Source organism: Lepus europaeus, chromosome 9 (genome assembly GCF_033115175.1).
Source record: "Lepus europaeus isolate LE1 chromosome 9, mLepTim1.pri, whole genome shotgun sequence".
Lineage (NCBI taxonomy): Eukaryota > Metazoa > Chordata > Mammalia > Lagomorpha > Leporidae > Lepus > Lepus europaeus.
In genome coordinates, this window is record NC_084835.1 from 13,056,721 (window position 1) to 13,083,988 (window position 27,268).

Below are 27,268 nucleotides of genomic sequence, written 5' to 3' on the forward strand. Positions count from 1 at the left end.
ATTTGGTAGTGCGTGTTCCAAAGCCCGAGTCTTGGGACAATAATTCTTTTGGAAAAGGACGAGAGATTCAAACCAGGCTTGGTGGGAGACTTATGTGGAAGCCTCTTAAAGGCATATACAAACATCCTTCATAGCCACATTTCTGTGGATTTTGCTTTAACAAAAACAACTGTCCCAGGCTCCCTGACCAGTCTCACTAGAGTGGATGGAAAAGTAACAAAGCCTCACTCAGAAAGCGTTTCTGTGTGAGGTCAGCGAGATCAGCCCAGTGTGAATCGCAGGCACAGAGGGAGTGCCCACACTCCAACTTGATCTGTGCTCTGTAGGCATGGGGGGACCCCAATGCCAAACTCAACGACCACGGTAGGTCTGAATCCCGGTTGTGAGACCTTGGGCAAGTAACTCAGCCTCTCAGAATCTCAGACTTCTCCTTCATAAGATGGGATTTTAAACCTCCCAGGTTGTTGTGAATGCTAATAGTCATATATGTGAAGCACTGAGCACAGTGCGTGGTACATAAAATTCAACAGCATGGTCATGTCAAGCACCAGTGTAGTACTGTTTTGAGCATATTAACCAATCATCTAGCCCTCACAGCAACTGCACATGGCAAGTGCCAGAAAGAGGCAAAAGAGATGATGTCACCTGGCTATGGTGGCAGCATAGTGGAGGGGCCAATGCTGGGTCAAGGCACTCCGCCACGCCACCCACGAGCTGCTCCACGTGTGCCACAGGGGAACCCTGCAGGCCCCACTCTCAGCACTGTCTGCCTCAGGACCCTCCCACCACACACACGACCCTCCTCACCTGCTGCCCTGAGCACCCTGCTGGACAACTGGGCTCCCTCCCTCTGTCCACTACCACTGAGTGTGGAGAACGGCCTGGGCCTCAGGCCCATGGCTCCGAAAGGTGAAGGCCTCCATCTCTTGGGACAGAGCTGTGCTGCCTGTGCTGTAGGCACCAACTCCTTCACCCGGCCGCATGGTGCCTGGTTCAGGGGGAGACACTGAAGGGATTCATGCAACTGGAAGGAGTGGAACAGATGACATGGCCCAGGGTTCCAGACGGGCAGGTGCTGCTTCACCTGAGTGGAACGTATAAAAGGGAAGAAGAGGCCCTGGGCCGGAGGGAAGGCTGTGTGGAGGCCGGAGGGGTCAGAGTCTGTCTTTCTGAGAGCAGAAGGGACACAAGGGGGCCTGCCTGAGCAGGACAGGGTCTGCAGGACAACCTGGGATCAAGCCAACAGTACCTCAATGAGCTCTGAGATGCCCTGTGGAGCTTCAGTTTCAGGGGCCTCTGGTCCCCCAGGCTTGGCGGCCACAGGTATAATGGGTGCCCCTCGGAACCTGAGATGGAAAAACAAGCAGCACCGTTAGAGACCATGAGCGTGACGTGAGGTGCACTCCTGGAACAGCTGGCCAGGGATCTCCTGTCCCTCCCTCAACGCAGCAGACAGGACAACAGAGGCCCCAAGGGGACATGCCTTGTGTGGGCCATCAGAATTAAGAAGGGCCCTCCTAGTTTTAACTCCAGCTTCAGAACCCTCCCTGAGGAGGCAGCAGTGGCCCCACGGCTCCCGGGGCCTCTGAATGAAAGAGCCCCTTGAAGAAGATGATGAACACCCAGCCTCCTGGAGACTCAGGCAATGCGATGACCAGGAGCCTCAGGAGCCCCACCTCGGCAGCCCAGGGCCTAACAGGGAGGGGTAGTGCTCTGCCAGGACCCTGCCAGAAAAGCCCTGCCCGCTTCAGGTGAATCTACTTGTTCTACTAAAAACACAAAGCACCAAACACTGTCAGAAAAAAGGGGAAAAGAAAATAAACAGCCCATAATCCCATCATTGTGATGTATTTTCTTCTAACCATGGTTTCCCCATGTTTCGCCAAAGGAAATTTTCTCACATTTTGGCTATCATACACATGTAATTTCCCATCCTGTTTGTACATGAACCACTATATCATCAGAATTTTCTGTTGAGTGACAGCAACATCAAAGACAGTAACTCTCTGGTCTGAGTCAAGTATTCAACAGAGATGATTTTACTTAAACCTCACAAAACCACTGTGGACTTGTCACCATATTATAATAGATAAGAAAATGAGACTTAGAGAAGTGAATTAATTTGCTCCAAGTCATTGGTAATAAAACCTCAGCAACAAACTCACACGTAGTCCATCTGAGCCTGGAACCAGAGTTTGCAACCTCTCTGTCACGGGTCCCCTCTTCATTGTCATTGCATAAAGAGCAAGCACAATTTACATGCTTGTTCCTCCAGACACTCGTTCACAACATTTCACATCTTCTGCTCTTATAAAAATTTCATGGTGATAAACATGTCGGGGGGCACGACTAATACCTCAAGGGTTTTCGTTGCTTTAGCTTTGGGATACTTACAAGGTGTTAATCTAAGGCTGAACCTACATAGGAAGATCACCGACAATGGTGGAGTAAGAACATCCTCAAACCCCTCCCCCATAACAACAAGAACACTGGCAAAAACTGTCACAATCAACTTTTTCAAAATTCTGGAAATCAGGCAAAGGCTTGAGCAATCTTTGGAGTGTTGATTCAAGACAAAATGGCTAAGGGGCTGGCACTGTGGTGCAGCGGATGAAGCTGCCACGTATAACACCAGCATCCCACAAGAGCGCTGATTCTAGTTGTGGCTGCTACATTTCCAAGTCAACTCCCAGCTAATGCACCTGGGAAAGCAGCAGAGGACAGCCCAAGTACTTGGGCCCCTGCCACTCATGTGGGAGATCCAGATGGAATTTCAGGCCCCTGGCTTTGTCCTGGCCCGGTCCCAGCTGATTTGGCCACTGGGGGAGTAAACCAGTAGATGAAAGATTTCTCTGTCTCTCCCTCTCTCTGTAACTCTGGCTGGGTCTTGGTAAGAACAAGTGGGACTTGTGACATGTGAATGTACCCTATTTCCATCTACCGCTCCAAAACTTGGAGATAACCTTGAAAACCAATTGTCGCAACCACGTAGACATCCAGTAGCCTGTCAAGCACTAACAGGGACAACATGGGTCTCGGCCCCTTCACAGCCCCTGGCCCAGAGAACTGCCATTATTTTTCTGGCTCTTGATTCTATAAAGATCCCAACAGCAAGGTTGTTGGGCCTGCTTTGGAGCTTCCCCAGTGCAAACAGTTTTTTTCTCTGGGGGTATTTGTAGAAAATAATCACACACAATTGTTTAACATCATAGCTACCTAAGGCAGAAGGTAACCACTTAGGCAAACATTAGGCTGACAAAAAGTTAGAAGCAAAATCTCCACAGGGAACTTGGAAAAGCTCTGGGAATCTAAAAGGACCACTCTCAGGCACAGAGGTGTGAGTATACCCAAGGCTCTGCGTATGCTCATGAAAAACCTGAGACACTCTCATCTCTGGCTGACCTTGAGGCTCTGTGCAAGCAAAGAAGTGAAGGCTAAGGCAGAGTTGTAGCTGCCAGACCAAGCATTGAAAGCATGGCCCAACGTGCATGGAGCTCCTTGGCAAAGACGGGAGACTGAATGATTCCAGGCATTTGGGGAAATCTCTGTCTAGTCATGAGCTGCCCACTAAGCTAACTGAACACAGACCACAACGGTCAATCACGTATGACAAGGAACACATAGAATTAGTTCAGAAAAGTCAATACAATAACTAATAACAAACTACGGGGAACAGAAATCTGATTTCCAGAATTCTCACTTCATATTGTTCTAGACGTTTAGTTTTCAATAAAAATTTACAATGTATGCAAACAAACAAGAGTATGATCTATGTACAACAAGACAAGAGAAACTGTTCCTGAGAACACTCTCCTGCAAGGACTTTAAACCAATTATTTTAAGAATATTCAAACATATACAGGAAACTAAGACAAAAAAAAAAAAAAAACTAAAGGAGGGGCCTGGTGCTGTGGCTTAGTGGGTAAAGCTGCTGCCTACAGTGCTGGTATCTCAGAAGGATGCTGGTTCAAGTCCCAGCTGCTCCACTTCTGATCCAGCTCTCCGTTACAGCCTGGAAAAGCAGTAGAAGATGGCCCTAGTCCTTAGGCCCCTGCATCCACATGGGAGACCCGGAAGAAGCTTCTAGCTCTTGGCTTTGGATCGGCGCAGCTCTGGCCATTGTGGTCATCTGGAGAGTGAACCAGCGGATGGAGGACCTGTCTGTCTGTCTGTCTCTCTCTCTCTCTCTCTGCCTCTCCTCTCTCTGTGTAACTCTGACTTTCAAATAAATAAATAAATCTTTAAAAAAAAACTAAATAAGAAAAATAAAGTTAGAAATCAGTCTTAAAGAAAAAAAAAAAAACAAGCAAATTCTAAACTTGAAAAGTGTAGTAACTGAAATGAAAAATCTACCAAAGGAGTTCAACAGCAGATTTGAACAGGAAGAAAAAAAAAGAATGAACAAGCTTGAAAAATGAGATTATTCAGTCTGAGGAGAAGGAAGACAGCACAGCCTTCAAATCAATTTTAAAAAACTAAGAATGAAATGTTTAAAGAGAGGGAGAGGGCTGGTGCTGTGGCTCAATAGGCTAATCCTCTGCTTGCGGTGCCAGCACACCAGGTTCTAGTCCCGGTTGGGGCGCCGGATTCTGTCCCGGTTGCTCCTCTTCCAGTCCAGCTCTCTGCTGTGGCCTGGGAGTGCAGTGGAGGATGGCCTAAGTGCTTGGGCCCTGCACCCGCATGGGAGACTAGGAGGAAGCACCTGGCTCCTGGCTTCAGGTCAGCGCAGTGCGCCAGATGCAGTGCACTGGCCGCAGCAGCCACTGGGGGGTGAACCAATGGAATAAGGAAGACCTTTCTCTCTGTCTCTCTCTCTCTGTCCACTCTGCCTGTCAAAAAAAAGGTAAAGATAAACAGAGGGAGAAAAAGAAAAACCATAGCCTCAGAGACATGTCAGACACCTTCAGCATAGAAACAAATATCTCATGGGAGTTTCTGAAGGAAAGGAGTGACAGAGACAGAAAAGATGTGTGAAGAAATAAAACTTCTCAAATCTGATGAAAAATATTAATCTGTATTTCCAAAAGAAGCTCAGCAAATTCCCAGTAGGATAAACTCAGAGAGACCCACACTTCGACACATTATAAACTGTAAAAAACAAGGACAAGGGGAGAATTTTGAAAGCACCAAGAGGGAAGTGACTCATTAGTGTACAGGGGTCTACAATAAGATCAACAGTTGGCTTCTCAGGACAAACTAGGAGCCAGAAGGCAGCAGGATGACATACTCAAGGAGCTGAGAACTAGGGGGCAAAGTCTGGTACCCAAGAGTCCTATATCCAGCAAGAAATACGCTTCAAATATAAAGAACGCAGAATCATCACTTGATTAGCAATTCCACTCTTAGATATATATACCCAAAAGAACTGAAAACAGTACTTAAATAAATACATGTCCAAGCATGTTCACAGCAGCACTATTTGTGATAGGCAAATAGTAGAAACAGTTCGAGTGTTCATCAACTGATGAGTAGATACACAGACTGTGGTATATACACACAACGGACTAGTATTCAATCATAAAAGGGAATGAAGTAAAAGCAGACGTGTAAGGGTAGATGAAACTCAAAAACATGCCGAGGGAAAGAAGCCTGACACAAAAGTACACACAGTGTACTCCACTCATAGGAAATACGCAGGGTTGGTAAACCCACAGAGGCAGAAAGCAGATGGCAGCTCCCAGACCGTTTGCTAGGGAGAATGGAGAGGTGCTGGGTTGATGATACAGGGTTTTCTGTTGGGATAATGAAAACATTTTGAAATTAAATGTCGGAGACAGCAAGTACTTTTTTTTTTTTTTTAAAGATTTATTTATTTCAGAGGCAGAGTTACAGACAGAGAGAGGGAGAGACAGAAAGAGAGGTCTTGCAACCGCTGGTTCACTCCCCAAATGGCCCTAGTGGCCAGAACTGGGCTGATCTGAAACCAGGAGCCAGGAGCTTTTTCTGGGTCTCCCATTTGGGTGCAGGGGCCCAAGCACTTGGGTCATCTTCTACTGCTTTACCAGGCCATCAGCAGCGAGCTGGATCAGAACTAGAGCACCCGGGACTTGAACCATTGCGCAAATGGGATGCAGGCACTGCTTAACCTGCTATGCCACAGCACTGGCCCTCAGCAGGTACATCTTTACATACTGAAAAGGTGACTTTTATGTATGTGAATTACATCTTCATTAAGAGGAAAAAACGTAGATTGAAAGATTTAATACCATGAACATCTGAGATGACTATTTCACTGTACAATACCAAAACAGGCAATCACTTTTTTTGGTTATTTTAAATATATTTTATTTTCATTTGTATTTCCTTAATAAGCCATATAATGTTAGACCACTTCTACTTATTTATTAAATGCATTTTCAGGAGACATTTCTTTACCGCTTATTTTTAAATTATTTCTTAATTTATTCATTTATTGTGAGAAGCTAATGGGCAGAGAGAGAGAGAGAGAGAGAGAGAGAGAGACTGATCTTCCTTCTACTGGTTCACTCCCAAAATGGCCACAACAACCAGGGCTGAGCGAAGGCCACAGCTGGGAACCAGGAACTCCATCCAGGGAGACAGGAACCCAGTGACTTTAGCTATCACCACTGCATTAGAAACTTTCCAGTGTCTGCATTATCAAGATGCTGGAGTCAGCCAGGTGTCAAACCCAAGGACTCCGATGGGGTTGCAGGCATCTCAGCTTGTCTCCTAACCCCCGGCCCCTTCGGTACCCCTTCTACTCCTGGACTTTGCTTCCTCCACCAACCACCACCCTTAGCTTCTCAACTCTAAAACCTGCTAGTCGGGCCTTTCTGCGTGTATGTAGTCTAATGCTCAACACGGCGGGAGTGAGCTAAGGACAGGGTCCTCCATGGAACACCTGCAGTTCCAGCAATGACCTGCGGGGCTTTCACTGCCCGTTTCCTCATCCCCAGCCCGGCAACGCTGTTACTCCTCCTGCCCCTATTTGACAGAAGAGCGTTCTGAAGCCTGGCCAGCTCACACAGCCAACACAGACTTCCCTTCCACCCTGAGAAGGTCCCAACAATGATGCTCCAGGTAGGCCGGGCAGACAGGTGTGCGTCTCAAGTTCACAGAAGATTCGCAACATGGCTGATCTCCAAACACCAGGGAACATAGAGTTAGTCCTGTCACCAGGACTGAATGCATTAACAAAACCTGTGCCTTCTAGTAGTTTTAGTTCTCAAACCAGTGACAGAATTATATGATAACTGTAATTACAGCAGCCAATATTCTGACAGTTTGTTATCACTTTCAAATTACAGTCATAAATTTGCAAGATCTTTAACAACCCTATGAGATAGGAAGAACTGTCATTATCATTCCCACATTCAGAATCACTCACTTGTTCGCAAATAACAGTGGCGCACACACTGTACACACGGCACCTGGCTAGATTCATGCGTTCACAGTGCCCTAAGTAATCCTCACAACGTGTCACAGATTACATCACCATTTTAGAGATGAGGAACAGCGAGGCTGAGTGACTACTATGGGGTCACATGGGAAGCAGATGACAGAAGCCAGGAGAAGCCTCGAGTCTGGTACTCTGGTCTCAAAAGTCCTACTATGCTGGACTCCCCAGGACCCAGGGATGCCTGCCCCGCTGTCAGGTGGCACCTCTGGTCTTCCTACACAGAAGACGGAGCCCAGAGCCAACCCCAGCCCTCGGCCCAGGCACAGGGAGGGGAGAAGAGCATCGTGGCTGTCCTGGTCCCTGTATCCCTGCTCCTCTGCGCTCAGGCCACTGGTCCCAACCTGAGTTACTACTGGCTCTAGTTTTTTCTTTAAAAGAATTCATGTTCTTAAAAAAAAAAAAATGGGGTGGGGGGCGGCGCCGTGGTTCACTGGGTTAATCCTCCACCTGTGGGGCTGGCATCCCAAGTTCTTTAAAAAAAAAAAAACGGGGTGGGGGGCGGCACCGTGGTTCACTGGGTTAATCCTCCACCTGTGGGGCTGGCATCCCAAAAGAGCGCCGGGTTCTAGTCCCGGTTGCTCCTCTTCCAGTCCAGCTCTCTGCTGTGGCCCAGGAAGGCAGTGGAGGATGGCCCAAGTGCTTGGGCACCTGCACCCGCGTGGGACACCTGGAGGAAGCTCCTGGCTCCTGGCTTCAGATTGGCATAGCTCTGGCTGTGGTGGCCATTTAGGGGGTGAACCAATGGAAGGAAGACCTTTTTCTCTGTCTCTCTCACTGTCTAACTCTAGCTGTCGAAAAAAAAAAAAAGAATTCATGTTCTTATTTAAATATATTTCTTCTTAAAGGCAATGTTATATCACCATCTAACTGGAAAAACCAATTGTCTGCCACAAATAAAAGATAGAGTAGAAGCCCTCCCCCACCTGCCACTGCTAGGGCATCCTTGACCAACGAACTGCATTCCCTGTGCCAAACCTGAGCCTAGTGCCTGGCACAATGAATGTCCACACTGAGGACACAGCCTGAGGCTTAAGGCCACACTTGAGAGGCCAGTATTCCTACACCTTTGTCCCCACCAGCTGACCCTGAAGCTGAACAACAGACATTCTGGTTATGTCCTAACCTTGGTAATGCCAGGTACCGTGTTACTGTAAGAACATAATTTAACTCAGTGTCATGAAACAACAGCATGGTAATAGCTATTTCTTAAACTGAATGCTCTGAAAAGATGTGTTAGGGAAGATCTCTTTAAAATGTGGTGTTAAATTAGGTGTATATCAAAAAACAGAGAGGACATGAGAAGAGGGTATGGAAAAGTTCTGCACTCACACTGCTTTGCAATTCTTGCTTCACCTTAAAGAACGCGACAGTGCGTTAGGCAGTGGCTTAGAGATGAAAGGCATCTTGGAGTACCAGCCAGTGGGCTCATCCTGGGAGAAAAGACAGGCTGGGCGGCTTGTCTGCCAGCCAGTGCCAGAACAGAGTCAGGGAGTCCCTGGGGAGGGCACCAGGACAACAAAAAGCGAAAAATCTCACAACGGGCATGGTCATTTACTGAGCTTTTCTCCAGAAAGTCACTGTGGTAAACATCTCTACAACACGGTCAAAGTGCAGGACTTAGCCAGGAGAAACAACTGCATACAAAGGAAAGAGTGCACACAGTAGAACAACAGCAGGGGCCAGCATTGTGGCACTAGGGGAGTTAAGCCACCACCTGCAATGCTGGCATCCCATATGGGTTCCAGTTCAAGTCCTGACTACTCCATTTCTGACCCAGCTCCCTGCTAACGTGCCTAGGAAAGCAGTGGCAGATATCCCAGGTACTTGGACCCCTGTCACAGGTGTGCAGAGCCAGATGGAATTCCTGCCTCTTAGCTTCAGAGCCACGTTGGAGAGAGAGATCTTCCATCCACTGGTTCACTCCCCAAATGATCACAACATTCAGGGCTGGGCCAGGCCACAGTCAGGAGCAAGGAACTCCATCTGGGTCTCCCATGTGAGTGGTAGAGGCCCAAGTACTTGGGCCATCTTCTACTGCTTTCCCAGGCACATTAGCAGGAAAATAGATTGGAAATGGAGCAGCTGCAACATGAACCCATGCAGAAATGGGATGCTGAGGCTTCAGGAGCCAGCTTAACCTGCTACACCACAACACTGGCCCCATAAATAAGTCTTAAAAATAAAAAAAGAGCCAGATGCTAACAGTGGCAGCCTGCAGCAACTACGGAACCACAAACTACAACTTTTCATTATTGCAAATCAACAAACCCTAGAACTTCTGAAAATGCAAATTCTAACCAAGCAAGAAAAAATATAAAACGTAGTTGACTTCCTAGAATTCAGGAGAATTAAAGAAAATATATAGATTATAAGTAATCATTTTTGAAAAGTTGAAGCCATAAATGATGTAGAAACCAGAACCACCTCAAAGAAACAAAAAGAAGAGGAGATGGACCTAACTCAGGACACAAAACTGCTCACCTGGCTGAGCTGCCCCAGACCAACCTGGACGGACAACCAATACTGGGGAGCTGCTGGAGAGAGGTGCAGTGTGTAAATGTGGTATTTCCTCTGTGCCAACTCACAAAGTTGGTTTTTCAAAGAAATATGCATATAGATGTTTTAAGTTAAAATAGCACAGTTAAGGTACGAATATCACTTTTTTTATGATTCCCTGGGTTGGTTTTTTTTTTTAAGGACTTATTTATTTATTTATTTGAAAGTCAGAGTTACCCAAAGAGAAGAGGCAGAGAGACAGAGAGAGAGGTCTTCCATCCAATGGTTCACTCCCCGGTTGGCCGCAACGGCCAGAGCTGCACTGATCCTAAGCCAGGAGCCAGGAGCCTCCTCCTGGTCTCCCACATGGGTGCAGGGGCCCAAGGACTTGGCCATCTTCTACTGCTTTCCCAAGCCATAGCAAAGAGCTGGACTGGAAAAGCAGTAGCCGGGACTAGTGCCGGCGCCCATATGGGATGCCAGTGCTTCAGGCCATGGCTTTCACCCACTGCACCACAGCACCGGCCCCAATTCCCTGTTTTAAGGAACTTTTTTGAATAACCAAAATCCAATCTCAGGGGACAAGAAATCTACTGTAGCTACAAAAATAAACACAAAGAAAACAAAACAGAGGGAAAATTCTGCCTAGATACAATTGCCTGCTGAAGCCACTGAGCCTGGTTAAAATGCTGGGGAAATCTTGAAGACACTATGCACCAATTGGAGACACTCATCTGAACTTAACAAAAAGACTGAAAGATCACTGAAAAAGAATTAGCTTCCTCCCACAGCTCACTGCCCTTGTGCCACAGCTAAGTCCAGACCCAGACGGACATCGCCTGCCATGCATGTGAGGCCTGCGCTCTGGGTAACACCTGACCCGGGCCTGTTGGTTCATTCCCCAGTGGTGCTGCCCCAAGGGAAGCAGAGGGGGAAGCCAGCCTTGGGGTTGGCAACTGAACCGGAAGGAGTGCGACAAGGAATGCCCTGCACCAGGGCCACTAGGACAGCTACAGGACCCTTCCTGGAATCCCCTCTGACCACGCCACCCCTAGGCGATCTTCACACGCCCGCGCCAGGCTCTTCTCTGCATTGGTGCCTGCTGCCTTTTATTGGTCCCAGATTTCTCTTCTCCGTAGGGAGAAAGTGACCCTCACAGCAGCCCGCCTCTTCCATTTGACACTTAATTTCTCTTTCTATTCACATTTCAAAACGAACACAGCACCTGCTTACTCTCTACAGCATACGTCTGATTTTCTTACAACATCACCTGTGACTTCTTCCTTTCAAGCCAGGGACATGTACTACGCACTCCTCTGTGCCAGGCTCGGTGGAGAGTGCACACCAATCAACAAAGCCTGGAGCAGTGGGTGCGGGCACAGATGGCGCTATCGACTCTGTGCCGGGGCCGGGGGCCAGGCAGCGATCAAGGCCTGGACCCTGTGTGATGGGGTGGGGCTGCAGCACAGAACCAAGTTCCAGCAGCTCCCCAGCAGTCAAGGTCCCCAAGCTCTTCCCTCAGACTTGCTTCCCTCTGTGACATCTAACTCAGATCCCAGCCACCCAGCCGTCTCCACAGCCCCTCACCCACAACCCCAAACCCTCACTCCCTCGATTGACTACCCCGGCCTCTTCTCCTCAGGAGCTCCCTGCGCCCTGACAGCCTGAGCCACAGCTCCACCGTGGACAATTCCCAAGTCTGTGCCTCAATCTAGTCCCACCCGGCTGTATGCCACCAAGCTGCTTCCTGGATTCTGACCTGGGATGGCAGTGCCCTGGTCTCTGAGTTCCGCATCTTTCAGAAGTTACCGCAACGGGTCGCTGCTTCATCTTATGGCTCCAGCCATGCACTGATTTCACTCTTACCCAGTCACAACTTGGGGCAGATCCCTACCACCCTGGCCACCCGACTGCTCTCTTTTTTTTTTAAACAGGTAGAGTTACAGACAGTGAGAGAGAGACAGAGAGAAAGGTCTTCCTTCTGTTGGTTTACTCCCCAAATGGCCGCAATGGCTGGAGCTACGCTGATCTGAAGCCAGGAGCCAGGTGCTTCCTCCTGGTCTCCCATGCGGGTGCATGGCCCAAGCACTCGAGCCATCCTCTACTGCCTTCCCAGGCCACAGCAGAGAGCTGGACCGGAAGAGGAGCAACCAGGACTAGAACCGGCGCCCATATGGGATGCCAACGCCGCAGGCGGAGGATTAACCCAGTGCACCACAGTGCCAACTACTCTTAAAAGTCTGTGTGCATCCTTATACCAGGCACCAGCTGTACTGGGAGAAACTTCCAGGAGCACCATCTGGAGGCATGAGCCTTCCCCCTCCCTACTCTCAGGGGCTCTGGGGTCAGCTCAAGATGGAGCCCACACCCTGGGCTGGTGCACAAGGTCCTCTGTGATGTGCCCCAGCCCCTGCACAGTGACTCACTCAGCCCAACCTCTGCATAATGGGTAAAAATCTCCAGCCTGGCCCAGTGCCAACGTCAGGTCACACTGCAGCCACACCTCCTGCCCCTCTGCTGTGGAGGCAACGGGCAGCCTGGGGCAGGAACCAGGCACTGGTTTTCCATCTACAACTGGCTGAAGTGAGCTCTTCTTACTCAGCCTCCATTTCCTTGTCCACCAGTTAATGGCCTGGCCTGTGCTACAGGCCATCTCCCAGGCCACAGGAGTTAGTGTGCACAAGGTGCCAGGAGGACCAGGGCTGCCACCAGCACCTGCACCAGCACATGGTGGTGGGTGCCCTGGCCTGACCTTCGCCCCTGCTTAGTTACCACTTGCCCTTCCAGAACAGGTTCAAATCCTCCTTTCCCAGTAGCTCCCCACTGCTCAGAAGAGCCACTTCAGCTCAGGTTCCCATCTTCAGCATCCACTCTTTTTTTCTGCCCAACTAGACAGCAAGCTCTTTGGCAGGGAGGAGCTCCACTGGGTTGTCTGATCCTCACCACACAGCCCTGGCCTTCGTGGGAGCAAACCCTTAAAGAAAATCAGCTTTGTTGTTGTTGTTGTTGTTTAAGATGAAAAGAACCTGGAGTTCCCTACAGAGCAACTTAAACAATCTCAGGAGCCACCAGGGGCCCCAATGGTGAGTGTGACAAGGCGACGACCGTTCAGGAGGACAGCGATGCCTGATAACTCGCTCGCCTACCAATCCCAGGACAGCTCAGACAGGCCCTGTTGCCCCGCAGAGAGGAGCTGCCTCAGGAAGGCAGTGCCAGACAGAGACAGGAAGGTGCAGGGAGGGCAGAGGCAAGGAAAAAGAATCTTAATAAAGAAACAGTGAGAAGATGGAAGGGAAGAATGGAAACAAGATGGAAGGGAGGCAGGAAAGTGGAAACACAGGGAAAAGCCAGGGAACTGGCAGGCACCGAGTGGGCACATCTCCGAGGCCTGCTCTGTGCCGGGCCCTGGGCCAAGCACACCCATGACCACAGCACCCAATGAGTGGGGCTCACGTGGCCATTCCAGGGAAGCCGGAGACTGGCCCAGGATGCGGGGGGCCCAGGGAGAAAGTGGCCGGGCTGCAGCAGCCCAGAGAACAGGCCTCTCTGGTGGAGGAGGCGAGGGCTGAGAGGAAGAGCTGTCGGCAAAGCCTGAGCCAGGACCCAGCCCACGCGCACTGGCTGCTTCCACGCCCTGAGTCTGAGGCCCAGAGGGACGGAGAGGGTAAGAACCTGCACGGAGAATTCCAGCGATTAACCATAAAGCTTTCGGAAATTCAATTATTTTTATCCAAGCGCTTTTGGGCAATGTATTATAACAAAACATAAAGTCACGTTAGGCCAGCTGTCTGGCCCTTTCCCAGGCTCAAGAGAAGCTGGCCTTGCTGGTTTCCTGAATGTGTTGCGCACTGGGGCACCCTGGTTTCTGGCTGCAGAAGGCAGACCTGGTCCCATGGAGCCCCCAAAAAGAGAGCCCAGACATCCCTGGGCAGGTGTTGAGTTCTGGGAACACAAAAGGCTCCAGCCCGAGACAGCAGCTCTGCAGCTAAGGCGGCATGGCAGGAGCTAACCTGGAGCACACCCAGTGCGCCTCCTGCCTGCCCCTCCCCCCCCCTCGCAGCTGCAGAGCATCATGGGGGCTGGGTCCAGATGTGCTGACTGTGCATGCAGGCTGACCTTTGCCAGCACTCAAAAATTAGTCTCAGAGGAGTAAAAGTAAGATATTTATGTGTGTATAATCATACATACACACACACATGGAAATGTATCACCCATATAAAAGAAATACAAACAAATAAAATACCAGTTTTGGGTTTGATACAGAATTTATATTGCCAACATTTCACAAGTCTTATTTTAGTCAGCAGTCAAACCAGAAGCAAAACCTACCTCTGGCCTAACTGTAAAGATCTTAGTCAATGAGCTGTGTGGGAAATCCCTAGCACAGGGCCAAGTACACAGTGGGCACCTCATACGTTACAGCTGTGATGCCAGGCTCCGTGTCAAACACTCCCTCACCATGAAGCACATTAGCCTTTACAGAGAACAAACAGCAACTCAGAGAGCTTAAGTGACTTGCCCAAGACCACACAGCTAGCACGGACGGAATGTATGCCTTTAAAACTTTGCACATGATGGGGCCAGTGCTGTGGCGTAGCCAGTAAAGCCACCGCCTGGAGTGCCAGCATCCCACACGGGTGCTGGTTCAAGTCCCAGCTACTCTTCCTCCAATCCAGCTCTCTGCTATGACCTGGGAAAGCAGTAGAAGATGGCCCAAATCCTTGGGCCCCTGCACCTGCATGGGAGATTTGGAAGAAGATCCTGGCTCCTGGCTTTGGATCAGCCCAGCTCCAGATGTTGTGGCCATTTGGGGAATGAACCAGTGGATTGAAGACCTCTCTCTCTCTCTCTCTCTCTCTCTCTCTCTCTCTCTGCCACTTCCTCTTTGTAACTCTGCCTTTAAAATAAATAAATCTTAAAAAAAAAAAAGAGTCTGCATAGAGGCAGACAAATCCCTTGAGACTGGCATTTACCCCAAGACCAGGCAGGGAAGCAGGACCAGTGGAGCCCCAGGTGGGCTCTCAGCAGAGGGCCTGGGCTAAAACAGAAAGAAAGAAATAAAAAGTATTCATGGAGCAGGAGAAACACAGCAGGAGTCTAGGGGAAAGATATATCAAGGATGCTGTCAGATGATAACATTTAGTGGAGAAATAAACAGAAAAGCCTAGAACACAGAACAGTGTCAATGTTGTGATAACAACTCCCTCAAATTATGTACAGGTGGGAAAGACTGACAGGGATCCTGCGGAAAAAACACTTTAATTTGATGCATTGGGAAGATTGTGGGTACATTTTTATCTTCTATTTTTATTTCTGTTAGCATTGATAAATGCTTATGCAACAGTAATTTTAAATGCTTTCAGAGATAAAGAAATCACAAAGAAAACAATCAAAGAGTCTGACTACATAAAAATTAGAAACGTCTGCATGTCAAAAAAGAACTAAAATGGAAAGACAAATGCTGATGACTTATTTGAAGCAAATGTAATAGGCAAAGAGTTAACAGCAATATCTTTTTTAATATTAAACATGCTTGAAAATCAAGAAGAAAGCATTAAAATCACAAGAGGCAAACAGACAAAACATGAGCATAACTCATATACATATAAGCACAACTGCTTAATACACTTAAGGAAAAAGGCTCAACTTCATCAGTAATTAAAAACTCCATATTAAAAAAACAGTAAAATATCATTTCTAGCCAACCATGTTTCAAATGTACTTTAAAACAAAAATAAATATAATATTTTGAAATAATGATAAATTAATGTTAGCTATTGACACCTGTGTAAAATGGTAGAACACTTTTGGGAAATAATACAGCAATGTATAACAAAACGTTTCAAACATTTGTGCCCTTCGATTCAGTAATCACAAAGCTGGGAATTCATTAGGGCTAAGAAACTGAAAGGGGGGGGGGGGAGAGCTGTGGTGCAGCATGTTAAAGCCCTGACCTGAAGTGCCGGCATCCCATTTGGGCACCGGTTCTATTTCCAGCTACTCCTCTTCCGATCCAGCTCTCTGCTATGGCCTGGGAAAGCAGTGTAAGATGGCCCAAGTCCTGCGGCCCCTGCACCCACGTAGGAGACCCAGAAGAAGCTCCTGGCTCCTGGCTTCGAATGGGCACAGCTCTGGCCACTGTGGCCATCTGGGGAGTGAACCATCAGATGGAAGACCTCTCTCTCTGTCTCCACCTCTCTCTCTAACTCTGTCTTTCAAATAAATAAAATAAATCTTAAAAAAGAGAGAAAAAAAAAAAAGAAACTGAAAGGGGCCAGCGCTCTGCAGTAGTAGGTTAAGCATCCACCTGTGGTTCCAGCACCCCATATGGGATCCAGCTCCCTGCTGATGGCCTGGGAAAACAGTAGAAGAGGGCCCAAGTGCTTGGGCCCCTGCACCCATGTGGGAGACCTAGAGAAAACTCCTGGCTCCTGGCTTTGGACCGGCTCAGCTCTGGCCGTTGTGGGGTGAACCAGCAGATGGAAGACCTCTCTCTATCTCTTCCTCTGTCTGTAACTCTGCCTCTAGAGTAAATAAACAAATATTTAAAAAAAAAAAAAAAGAAAGAAAGAAACAAAGTACAAAGGTTAATGAATACACAAAGATGTTCACTCTGGGCTACGTATTCTTTTTTTCTTTTTTTTAAGATTTAATTATTTGAAAGGCAGAGTTAAAGAGAGGCAGAGGTAAAGAGAGAGAGGGGTCTTCCATCTGCTGGTTCAGTCCCCAGATGGCCACAAGGGCTCAAGTCAGAGCTCAATGGGATGCCAGCACTGCAGGCAGTGCCTTTTACCTGCTATGCCACAATGCTGGCCCCCTGGCTGTAATCTGTAAGAAGAAAAACTTAAGTCTTCCTAAAGCTAACAACATAGTGATATGTTATATGAGGAACTACTATATAAAATGTCAAGTAATAAAAACAAAAATAAAAAATGTAAGCACCTTATGAATGCAGGTGTATGTTAGAAATGGGGGAGCTCAAATTTAGCCAAGTTGCAGGTGACATGATCAACACCCAAAAATTAGCTTTGTCTCCATGTGCCAGCAGTGAACAATCCAAACAGGAAATTTAGAAAGCAGTTCCTGGGCTGGCGCTGTGGTGTAGTGGATAAAGTCGCTGCCTGTAGTGCCAGCATCCCATATGGGTGCCAGCTGGAGACCGGGCTGCTCTAATTCCGATCCACCTCTCTGCTATTGCCCAAGTCCTTGGGCCTCTGCACTCACATGGGAGACCTGGAAGAAGCTCCTGGCTCCCAGCTTCAGATCAGCGCAGCTCTGGCTGTTGCAGCCAATTGGGGAGTGAACCAGCACATGGAAGACCTCTCTCTCTGTCTTTCCTTCTCTCTGTGTGTAACTCTGACTTTCAAATAAATAAATAAATCTTTAAAAAAAAAAAAAAAGCAGTTCTATTTATAATAGCATCTCAAAGAATTAACTACTCACGCTACATCTGAACAATGAAGCAAAACACTTACTGAAAACTATAAAACATTGCTAAAAGAAATTAAAGATATAAATCAGGGCTGGCGCTGTGGCACAGCAGGTTAATGCCCTGGCCTGAAGTGCTGGCATCTCACATGAGCGCTGGTTCGAGACCCGGCTGCCCCACTTCCAATCCATCTCTCTGCAATGGCCTGGGAAAGCAGTAGAAGATGGCCCAAGTCCTTGGGCCCCTGCACTCACGTGAGAGACCCGAAAGAAGCTCCTGGCTCCTGGCTTTGGATCGGCACAACTCCGGCAGTTGAGGGGTGAACCAGCAGATGGAAGACCCCTCTCTCTCTCCTCTCTCTGTGTAACTCTGACTTGCAAGTAAATAAATAAATATTTTTTAAAAAATTAAAGATATAAATAAACAGAAAGACATCCCTCGTTCATGGACAGGAGGAGCAAATACTGTTAAGATATCAAAGCTACCCAAAGAGATCTACAGATTCTATATAATCCCTATCAAAATTCTAAGCCTTTTCACAGAGATGGAAATGTAGCTCCTCAAATTCACATGGACTTATAAGAGATCCCAAACAGCCAGAGCATTTTGAAAAAGAATAAAGCTGGCGGACTCATACTTCAAATTTTGAAATTTACTAAGCTGCAGCCATCATACACTGTAACATGGGATAATGACACAGAGACCAATGAAATAGACTAGAGAGCCTAGAATAAACCCACACATGTGGGCATAAGGTTAAGTGATTTTTTACAAACTTAAAAGGGGAAACAATATTTTTTTTCATCAACCAGTGTTGGGAAAACTAGGTATCCACATGCACAAAAATGGAGTGGGGTGGGCATTTGGCCTAAGAGTTGCGATGTTCACATCCCACAGCAGAGTGCTGGCTCTGTTCCTAATTCCAGTTTCTGGCTAAGGCATATCCTAGGAAGTAGCTGAGTCCCTGCCACCCACACAGGAGACCCAGGCTGAGTCCCCAGCTCCATCTTTGTACTGAGCTGCCATGCTATTGCAGGCATTTGGTGAGTGAACAAGAGGATATGAGATTTCTTGTTCTGCCTGCCTGCCTATACCTGTCTCGGCATCTCAAATTAATAAAAGTTTTACAAAGAATGACATCAAATTCTTATACCATACACAAAAATTAACTCAAAATGGATCAAAGACCTAAACTTAAGAACTAAAACTATAAAATTCTGAGACAAAACATTGGGGCAAATCTTTCTGACAATGGATCTGAAAATGATTTCATGCATGTAACTCTTAAAGCACAGGGAACAAAAGAAAACTAAATTAGATTTCAACAAAATTAAGAGCTTTGTCACCAAAGGACACTATCAAGAAAGCAAAACAAAACAAAACAAAAACAACCTACAGAATAGGAGAAAATATTTGCAAATCACATCTCTGTCAAAGCATTAATGTTCAGAATATACGAAGAGGGGCTGGTATCATGGCAAAGAGTTAAGCAACTGCTTCCAATGCCAGCATCCAGTATCAGAGCTGCAGTTCAAGTCCTGGCTACTTCACTTCTGATCCAGCTTCCTGCTAACGCACCTGGGGAGGCAGTGAAAGATGGCCCACTCTCTGCCACCCAATGGGAGACCAGGACACAGGTCCTGGTTCGTGGCTTCAGCCTAGCCCACACCTGGCTGTGGCAGCCATTTGGAGAATGAACTAGTGAACAGAAGAGCTCCTTTATACACACACTCTCTCTCTCTCTCTTACTCTGCTTTTTAAATAAATAAATCTTTAATATATATATATATATTAATATATATATATATATAAACCATTCTTCCAACCCAACAATAACAAAAGCAACCCAATTAAAAAAGGAGCAAAAGATTTGAATAAATAATTTTTCAAACAAATGGTCAATAAACATATGGAAAGATGATTCAGCCTCACTAGTCATTAGGCAAATACAAATCAAAAATCACAATGAGATACCACGTCACACCTACTATAATGGCTGTGGGAGAATAACAAGTGTTGGTGAGAATGGAGAAACTGGAATCCTCAAGCACTGCTTCTGGGAATTTAAAGTGGTGTAGCCACTGTGGAAAACAGACTGGCAATTCTTTAAAAGTTAAACACAGAAGTATCATTACAAACCAACAATTCCACCCCTCAGTATGTAGGAGTAGATATTCAATGGAATTGAAAGCAGTGCTTTGGACAGACACCTCACATCCGACATCAGAGTGTCTGGATTGAGTCCTGGATACTCCAGCTTTCTTCAAGAGCACCTAAGAGGTAATGGATGGTGGCCCAAGCACTTGAGTTCCTGCCACCCATGTAGGAGACCAGGAAGGAGTTCAATACTAGTGGCATCAGCCTGGCCCAGCCCTGGCTACTGCATACATTTGGGAAGTGAACCAGTAGATGGAACATTTCTTCCCCTTCCCCTCACCCCTGCCCCCACCTCTCTCTCTCTGTCAATATCCCATTCAAATAAACAAATCTTGAAGAAGAAGAAAAAACTTTTTTTGTTTTCTACATTTTCATTCAACTACTCTTTGGATGAAAAAAGAAATTTATGTTTTAAACCCTTTTCAGGGGTCAAGATGTACATGGTCCATCAGTAAAAATTTTTCCTCTCTAGGTAGGAAGTCTTGTGCATTTGGACCAGCACTGACAAAGGATTTACTCACCAAGGGCTCCTTGGTGAAAAGATCACTTACAATGATTTTTTTTTTTTTTTTTTGACAGGCAGAGTGGACAGTGAGAGACAGAGACAGAGAGAAAGGTCTTCCTTTGCCGTTGGTTCACCCTCCAATGGCCGCTGCGGCCGGCGCACTGCAGCCGGCGCAGCACGCTGATCCAAAGGCAGGAGCCAGGTGCTTCTCCTGGTCTCCCATGGGGTGCAGGGCCCAAGCACTTGGGCCATCCTGCACTGCACTCCCAGGCCTGGAAGAGGGGCAACCAGGACAGAATCCGGTGCCCCGACCGGGACTAGAACCCGGTGTGCCAGTGCCGCAGGCGGAGGATTAGCCTATTGAGCCGCAGCACCAGCCCACTTACAATGATTTAAAGAAGTTCTCTGCCACCCAGCAAAGCTGACACTCTCTACCAGGCAAGCCAGCCTAGCCTGCCAGAGGCCCACAGACCGCAGCCCTTGTGAGTGACAACCTCTCCTTCTCTGCCAGTCCTCTGGGTGCTGGACGAGCTGGGTAGGGGCTGCCAGGGCCCCTCCAAGGCACAACTTCCTCTGGATGTGTGAGAAAGCCCCCAATTTGACCTTCAACCAACAAATTAAAATAGGAATAGCAACTCAGACATGCAAGTGAGAATTTTCCTTCAATTTCATTAATCAAAATTGTTACTATGAATTTACCCACACAAGTACCCTAAGAGCTCCCCAGGGGGTCCAGTCTGCTTGGTGAATAACACTGACACTGAATTGGGTTTTTAAGCAGGACCCAAAAGACCTGTTCTCCCCTTCCTGACAAGTAAATAAAACGGCAGGGAGATCAAATAACTCACTAAAAAGAAGATATAATTTTTTATCTTCCTTTTTACAGTCTCATATCCACTTCCGTTGGGAATAACAAAGTCTGAATTCTTATGCAACACTTATCTAAATGTGTCCATTTTATCGGATTGATGAATTTTGCTAACAAAAGGCTGTGCCAGGAAATCTTTTATGACATATTTGGCCCATTCACAGGGCTGGAGCTTTAATTTAACCAACTTGAGAATTCTGAGGGAGAGCTGCAGGTGTTGGATCTGAAAAAAGAAATCATAAATGGGAAGGCATATCAATCTTTATGACAGGGAAACAAAAACACTCTCCACTCGCTTGCCCTCCGCAGGCAGGAGAAGGAGAGGTGGAAGGAGCAGGATATTGTCTCGGGCTGCATAGCAAAGAGGAAGCAGCCCCGTCTCCCAGTGACCGCTGTTTAGTATTGATCAAAAGGGACCGGCCCAGAGAGGAAGAGAGAAATTGATAAAACAATGAGGTTTGCCAACACCGTGTGCTCAACAAGCACATTTTCCCATTTTCTTGACTGCATCAGAATTAGTCATTCCTGCGCCAGGTGCCTTTTGGTCCCACAGGCCCCCTGCCTCCCACCCCTCCCACCCGCCCAGGAGCACCTCTACCCTTCAGCCTCCTGCTCCCCGACTAATCAGAGCAGACTGCTTGACAAGGTGTGTGCACTCTCCTGTTAGAGATCTCTCCTGGCAGCCCTCCCTCCTGCACTGCCTCAACTCAGCCACACCTTCACTTCCTGGGAAACCACCACAGCCCATCTCCTCCTCCTCCTCCCCCCATTCTCACCCTTCTCCCCCCTCCTCCATTTTCCTGCTATCTCCTGGGCCCTTGACTGCCAAGCCAGCCTTCCACCTGCAGCCAGTGGTCTCCTGATTGGAAAGCTCACTCAGCCTGGCACAAACATTTGTCAATGAATTCCTACTCCGTCAGACAAAAATCATAGCCTGCAGAGACCCTCTGTGCTATGGCACTCCCCCAGCTGGCCTCCAGCCACCACCCACTCTGCGGCAGACATTTCCCCTCCACCCTCAACTTCTCACCCTAAGAAATGAGTTGCAGATCAGCTGCAACTTTCCTTATGCTCCTGTATTTTTCAGCCTCTTTTCACACAGCACCTCAGCCTTTTCCAGGTGTAACGCAAGTCTGATGCTGAGCAAGCATCAGGTGAGAGTCGGCTCCCTGGGATGGAAGCAGACACCTGCCAGCCCCATCCAGGCCCCCGAGCCTCCAGCTTACGTAAGCATCCCTCCGTTAGCAAACCTACTTGGTGTTCTCTAGGGTTTTCTGCATCTTCTTGGTCATTTTGTCAATCGCTGCCTGTCTCTTCCCCTCTGCCAAGAGGTCTATCTTGTTGAGCACCACGACCAGCTTTTGGCAGGCGATCTGGCCAATGACCAGGCATTCTGCTGACTGGGTCTGCATTCCCTTGGTCACGTCGATGACCAGCATCATCAGATCAATGATCTGGGCCCCTGGGGGGAGAGAACACACAGTTAGAAAGGGGAAATGGGAGTTAAGGCCCCAGGTCAGGCAAAACATTGTGCTAAAATGGGCAACGTGGAAGGAATGGTGACCCCACACCTCCTGGCTCCGACCTGTGCAAGGTGCTTACACACGCAGGATCTCACCGACACCTCAGAACCACCTTAAGAGACAAAGCGGAAAGCGAAGCCCACAAAACGTGGAGCTCGTCCAAGGGTGCGCAGCTGACATGAGCAGCAAGGCTGAGATTAGGGGAAGGCTGGTCTGACTCTGAAGCACTAATCCTATCGCTTTCATTCCAACAACACAGGGAGACATGTCCCAGCAAGGAAAGCTCCCACTGTGTGCTGGTCCGCAGATGTTGAGATGGGCACTCACTACGCATGAGGAGAGACAGACAGAAAAAGTAAGGGGAAGAGGGACTGAACAGCGTCTTCTCGCAATACTGTGGCTCACTTAGGATCACGCCATGCATGGCGAGTGCTATCTACCCACTTCCTATTCTGTTTGGGAGGCTCTAGTTCCTTCTGGAAGGCAAGGGATACTCACAGCTCAGCTACATAACCTCTGAGCAGAATGTGTTTGTACACGCACGTATGCACATGGCTGAAAGCGTCACCTTCATGGAAGGTACCCAGAGCCAAACAGCAGCAGGAGGAAAGATTACAGAGCCGTCAATGAGGGGACACTGCCAGAAGCCAATGAGACCGTGCCCTTTATAATGGGAGATGGAGTCGTTTCCAAAAACAAACATATAGGCCGGCGACGTGGCTCACTTGGCTAATCCTCCGCCTGCAGCGCCAGTACCCCGGGTTCTAGTCCTGGTTGGGGCACCAGGTACTAGTCCCAGTTGCTCCTCTTCCAGTCCAGTTCTCTGCTGTGGCCCGGGAAGCCAGTGGAGGATGGCCCAAGTGCTTGGGTCCCTGCACCCGCATGGGAGACCAGGAGGAAGCACCTGGCTCCTGGCTTTGGATCCGCATAGCGCCAGCTGTAGCGGCCATTAGGGGAGTGAACCAACGGAAGCAAGACCTTTCTCTCTGTCTCTGTCTCACTGTCTGTAACTCTGTCTCTCTCTCTCTCTCTCTAACTAGTTCTGCCTGGCAAAAAAAAAAAAAAAAAAAAAATATATATATATATATATATATATATACACACACACACACACACACACCAGTGTGCTTCTGCAAAAGCAGAAAAACACAAATATTTTCTACATTGAAGCAAATGGTGACTCCGTTGTGAGTCTACGAGAGAGTGCCCATCAGGGTAATCAGGGTATTTTCAGGACCAAATGACGGGGAGCAGAGGAAGACGGCTACGTACACGACCCTGGTGCCCCACCTGCTGGGGCTGAGGAGAGGACCTGGTCTGTCTGTGGGCACAGTGACTGCATGTACCACTGCCGCTCCCTCCCCCCATCAGCCTGCTGTCCTCAGATGCAGAAAGGGAGACTCAGAGACAGGAGGTCACCTGCTCCGGATCACACAGCAACTGGAAACAAAGGGCGGTAAAAACCCGGGGTCCTGGACGGCGCCGTGGCTCAATGGGCTAATCCTCCGCCTTGCGGCGCCAGCACACCGGGTTCTAGTCCCGGTCAGGGCACCAATCCCGTCCCGGTTGCCCCGCTTCCAGGCCAGCTCTCTGCTGTGGCCAGGGAGTGCAGTGGAGGATGGCCCAAGTCCTTGGGCCCTGCACCCCATGGGAGACCAGGAGAAGCACCTGGCTCCTGCCATTGGAACAACGCGGTGTGCCAGCCGCAGCGCGCCTACCGCGGTGGCCACTGGAGGGTGAACCAACGGCAAAAAGGAAGACCTTTCTCTCTGTCTCCCTCTACTGTCCACTCTGCCTGTCAAAAAACAAAAAAACAAAAAAACAAAAAAACAAAAAAACAAAAAACGGGGTCCTGACGCCACTACTGCAGAACTCTCCCCTGCTGGAGCCCTCTGGCCTCCCCAAGGAGACACGGTGTGTGTCTCTGACTCCAGGCAGGCCTACGGACACCCCAACTCTCTTCCCTCTCTGGTCTCACGCCCCACCTCATCTTGTCAGCCAGGGACATGGTCCCCAAGGGTCAGCAGGGCAGCCAGGCTGAGCACACAAAACAGCAGTGGCAGCATCTGCCCAGTCCAGGCACTGAGTGGGGGAGCCCAGGTCTCAGCTAGAGACTGGGGGTCACTGCCTCCATCATCCACTATGAACATGACAAATTACTTACCCAGATGAGACTTTTTTTTTAAGAATTGAGGCCTACACGACCTCACCATCTGGCAGAATCCTTCTTGTATCTTCTGAATCACCAACTCGCCTCTGCCCCAGCTCCAGCCCCCAAAGCCACATGAGGCTCGGCTGTTCCCTAACTGGCCGCTTCACTTCCAACTTGTTCCACTAAAATCCATGCTCCTAATAACCTCCCCAAGGGAATTTTCTAAAAATATGAAACTGTTGGGGGAGGGGGAGTTCAAACTGGAAGACTTCTATGAAGTCCAACTTGGAAGCAGCTACCAAGGCGCACAGCATCTCGCACAGAACCCAGCTGGGTACATGTGACATGTCCCTGTGCGTGTTTGCAGGAAAGCACGTCGACATCCCTAAGGGAGGACAGGTCAGCAACAAACAAATGATGCTACTCTCAGGCAAAAGAATACTATACACCCATTAAAAAGAATGAGGAAGGCCCTCCTCTACCACCATGGAACGATCTCCAGGGCAGAGTGAGAGGGAAAAGCAAGGGGCACACCAGTGCAGAGTGCTAAAAACAGGGAAAAGGGTGGGGATGCGTGCGTGTACGCGTGTGTGCATGTGTGTGTCTGTTGAGTACTTGCCCCTCCGTGTATAAAATCTCTCTGAAGGAATATAAAGAAACCAACTCCTTTGTTGTCCAATGGGGACAGAGAGAAAACGGGGCAGGAAGAGAATTCTCCCCTGCACATTCTTCTTTTCACTTTAAATAGAGCTTTGCAGAATCCATTTTGATAACCATACGATGATCATTTAAGTGCAGAAATAAATAACTAAGCAAATAAAGCACAGACCTGGTCATGCCGTTCTCTTGCCAAGTCCTCTGAATAAAATCACCCTGACCCTGGCTCCGGAGTTCCTTCCCTGTTAACTACGTGCTGGTTCACATCTGTGCCAGGCACCATGCCGTGGGCTGCATAAAACCCCCTTACCTGGTGCCCCATGATGCTCGCACTTCCCCCCCCATGAGGTGAGACTGATGACATCCTACCCAAACAATGCATCCAACCACCTCCCTGTTCCTCCCAGCCACCGGCCACCCTGGGGACTGGTCACAGGGCTATGAAGTGGGCTCTGAGGATGGATGGGATGAAGCCTGCAGGTTCACCTGGGGATCCCAGGCTGCGTGCTGTTCTCTGTGAAGACTTGACAGCCATCTTTTGCAAAAGGGTCCCAGCACCTGGTGCAGTGGGCCTCCAGCTCTGGTAGGCAGAGCTGTGTCCTCAGAGCTAAGGTTACCTCACAAGCTTCTGAAGGGCTTTTCAGGAGTCACCAGATGACCAGCTGCCCAGTCCCTCATTACAGATGAGGGGCTCACACTTTTGGAGATGTGAGGTGCTTGCCCAAGGTTACACAGCACACAGGAGGCAGAGAAGAGAGCTGACCTCCAGTGCCCAGGCTACAGTGCCCCCGTCCTTCCCAGTGGAGACCCCAGCTTTGTGCCAGCCTTGTCCCTCTGCTCTACTTCCCGCCACACAGCCCTCCCCGCCTGGCCTCGGCTCCTGCTCTGCCTGGAACATCTGCTCAAGCTTCACTCTCCCTGGCCTCTGCCCCTCTGCCCACTCGACTCCAGAGAGCTCAGAACCGAGCCTCAGTTTGCAATCTGTATTCACAGCACAGGGCCCAGCTTGGGCCCAGCTTAATAAATCTTTGTTGGGCTGAAATGAGCAAATGTTAGCTCTCCCCGCCTCCTCCACTTTATTTACCAGGAGCCTGTTCCTTTTCTTCAAGATTCAATTTCCTATTGGTATATACACCCTCGAGGGGTGCCTCGCCTCACCCCGCTGGCAGCAGGGGAAGCACTCCCGTGTCAGGCCCTCTCGCCTCGCATGCCTGTCGGGATCGTGGGGATGGGAAATGAAACTGACCGACAGACCCAGGAAGCCGACTGTGGACAGAACCCACACACCCAGCTACAAGCCGCCTTTGTTCCAGTGAGCACACAGCGCTGCTCTAAAGCCAGGCTCTCGAGGAGACCCCTCTGCGGCGCGGCCAGTGCCAGGGACTTGTAAGGAGACCAGAGGTCACGGCAGCTTGACTGGCCGCGCTGGGAAGCAGGGCACCGCCGCGAAGCGGGGTCAGCACCAGGCAGGGGCTGCTGCCCGGCAGCAGCTCTCAGTTCCTCTCATTTCTCCATCAAACTTTTGATCAGACGGCAGGAAGTGACACAACTGGCCTGTCCTGTCTTTTCAAAATCCCTGGTATTGCCACAGAATGAATCAAACAGTGTCCTCCCGATTCCCACGGACCCAGGGTAGGAAATCATTGTGAGACCAGAGGGACAGAGCGAGCGAGTGGGTGGGAAACACAAGACAGAAAACTCGAGCCTTATAAATGGCCCTCTATACTGCCCAATCCGTCAGAGCTTTTCATCCGGCCGTGCTGACTGCGGGACCCTTGAAAGGCCTGCAGAGTAATTACTACAGGGTTAAAGTTGCTCCTACTACAAAAAATGACAATTTCCAACTCTAGATTATATATCTGAATCATCTCAAAACTAAAAATAATGAAAAGCTTACAAAGGTCAGCATTTAGCAAAGTATAAATTCTCTGAGAAGTCATTTTCCTTAAGCAAAAACTCTTCAGAAAAATGTTTCAGTGGAGAAATTGAATACCAAATTGTAAGCATTTTTTTAGCAATTTAAAAATCAGATTTTTTAAAAATCAAAAGCTGTGGTCATTG

General features: G+C 48.6%; 1 protein-coding gene across 2 annotated transcripts in view; it reads right to left on the minus strand.

Annotated features, from left to right (window-relative positions):
* The window catches only part of EEFSEC (eukaryotic elongation factor, selenocysteine-tRNA specific), a 240,626-nt gene that overhangs the window by 129,173 nt on the left and 84,185 nt on the right, over positions 1 to 27,268 (minus strand). For both annotated transcript variants that reach the window (XM_062200567.1, XM_062200568.1), the window contains exons 2-3: positions 22,130 to 22,337; positions 1,250 to 1,346 (exon numbers count right to left, since the gene is read on the minus strand). In XM_062200567.1, the coding sequence (XP_062056551.1) occupies positions 1,250 to 1,346; positions 22,130 to 22,337 (305 nt within the window). The remainder of the gene's footprint in view (positions 1 to 1,249; positions 1,347 to 22,129; positions 22,338 to 27,268) is intronic.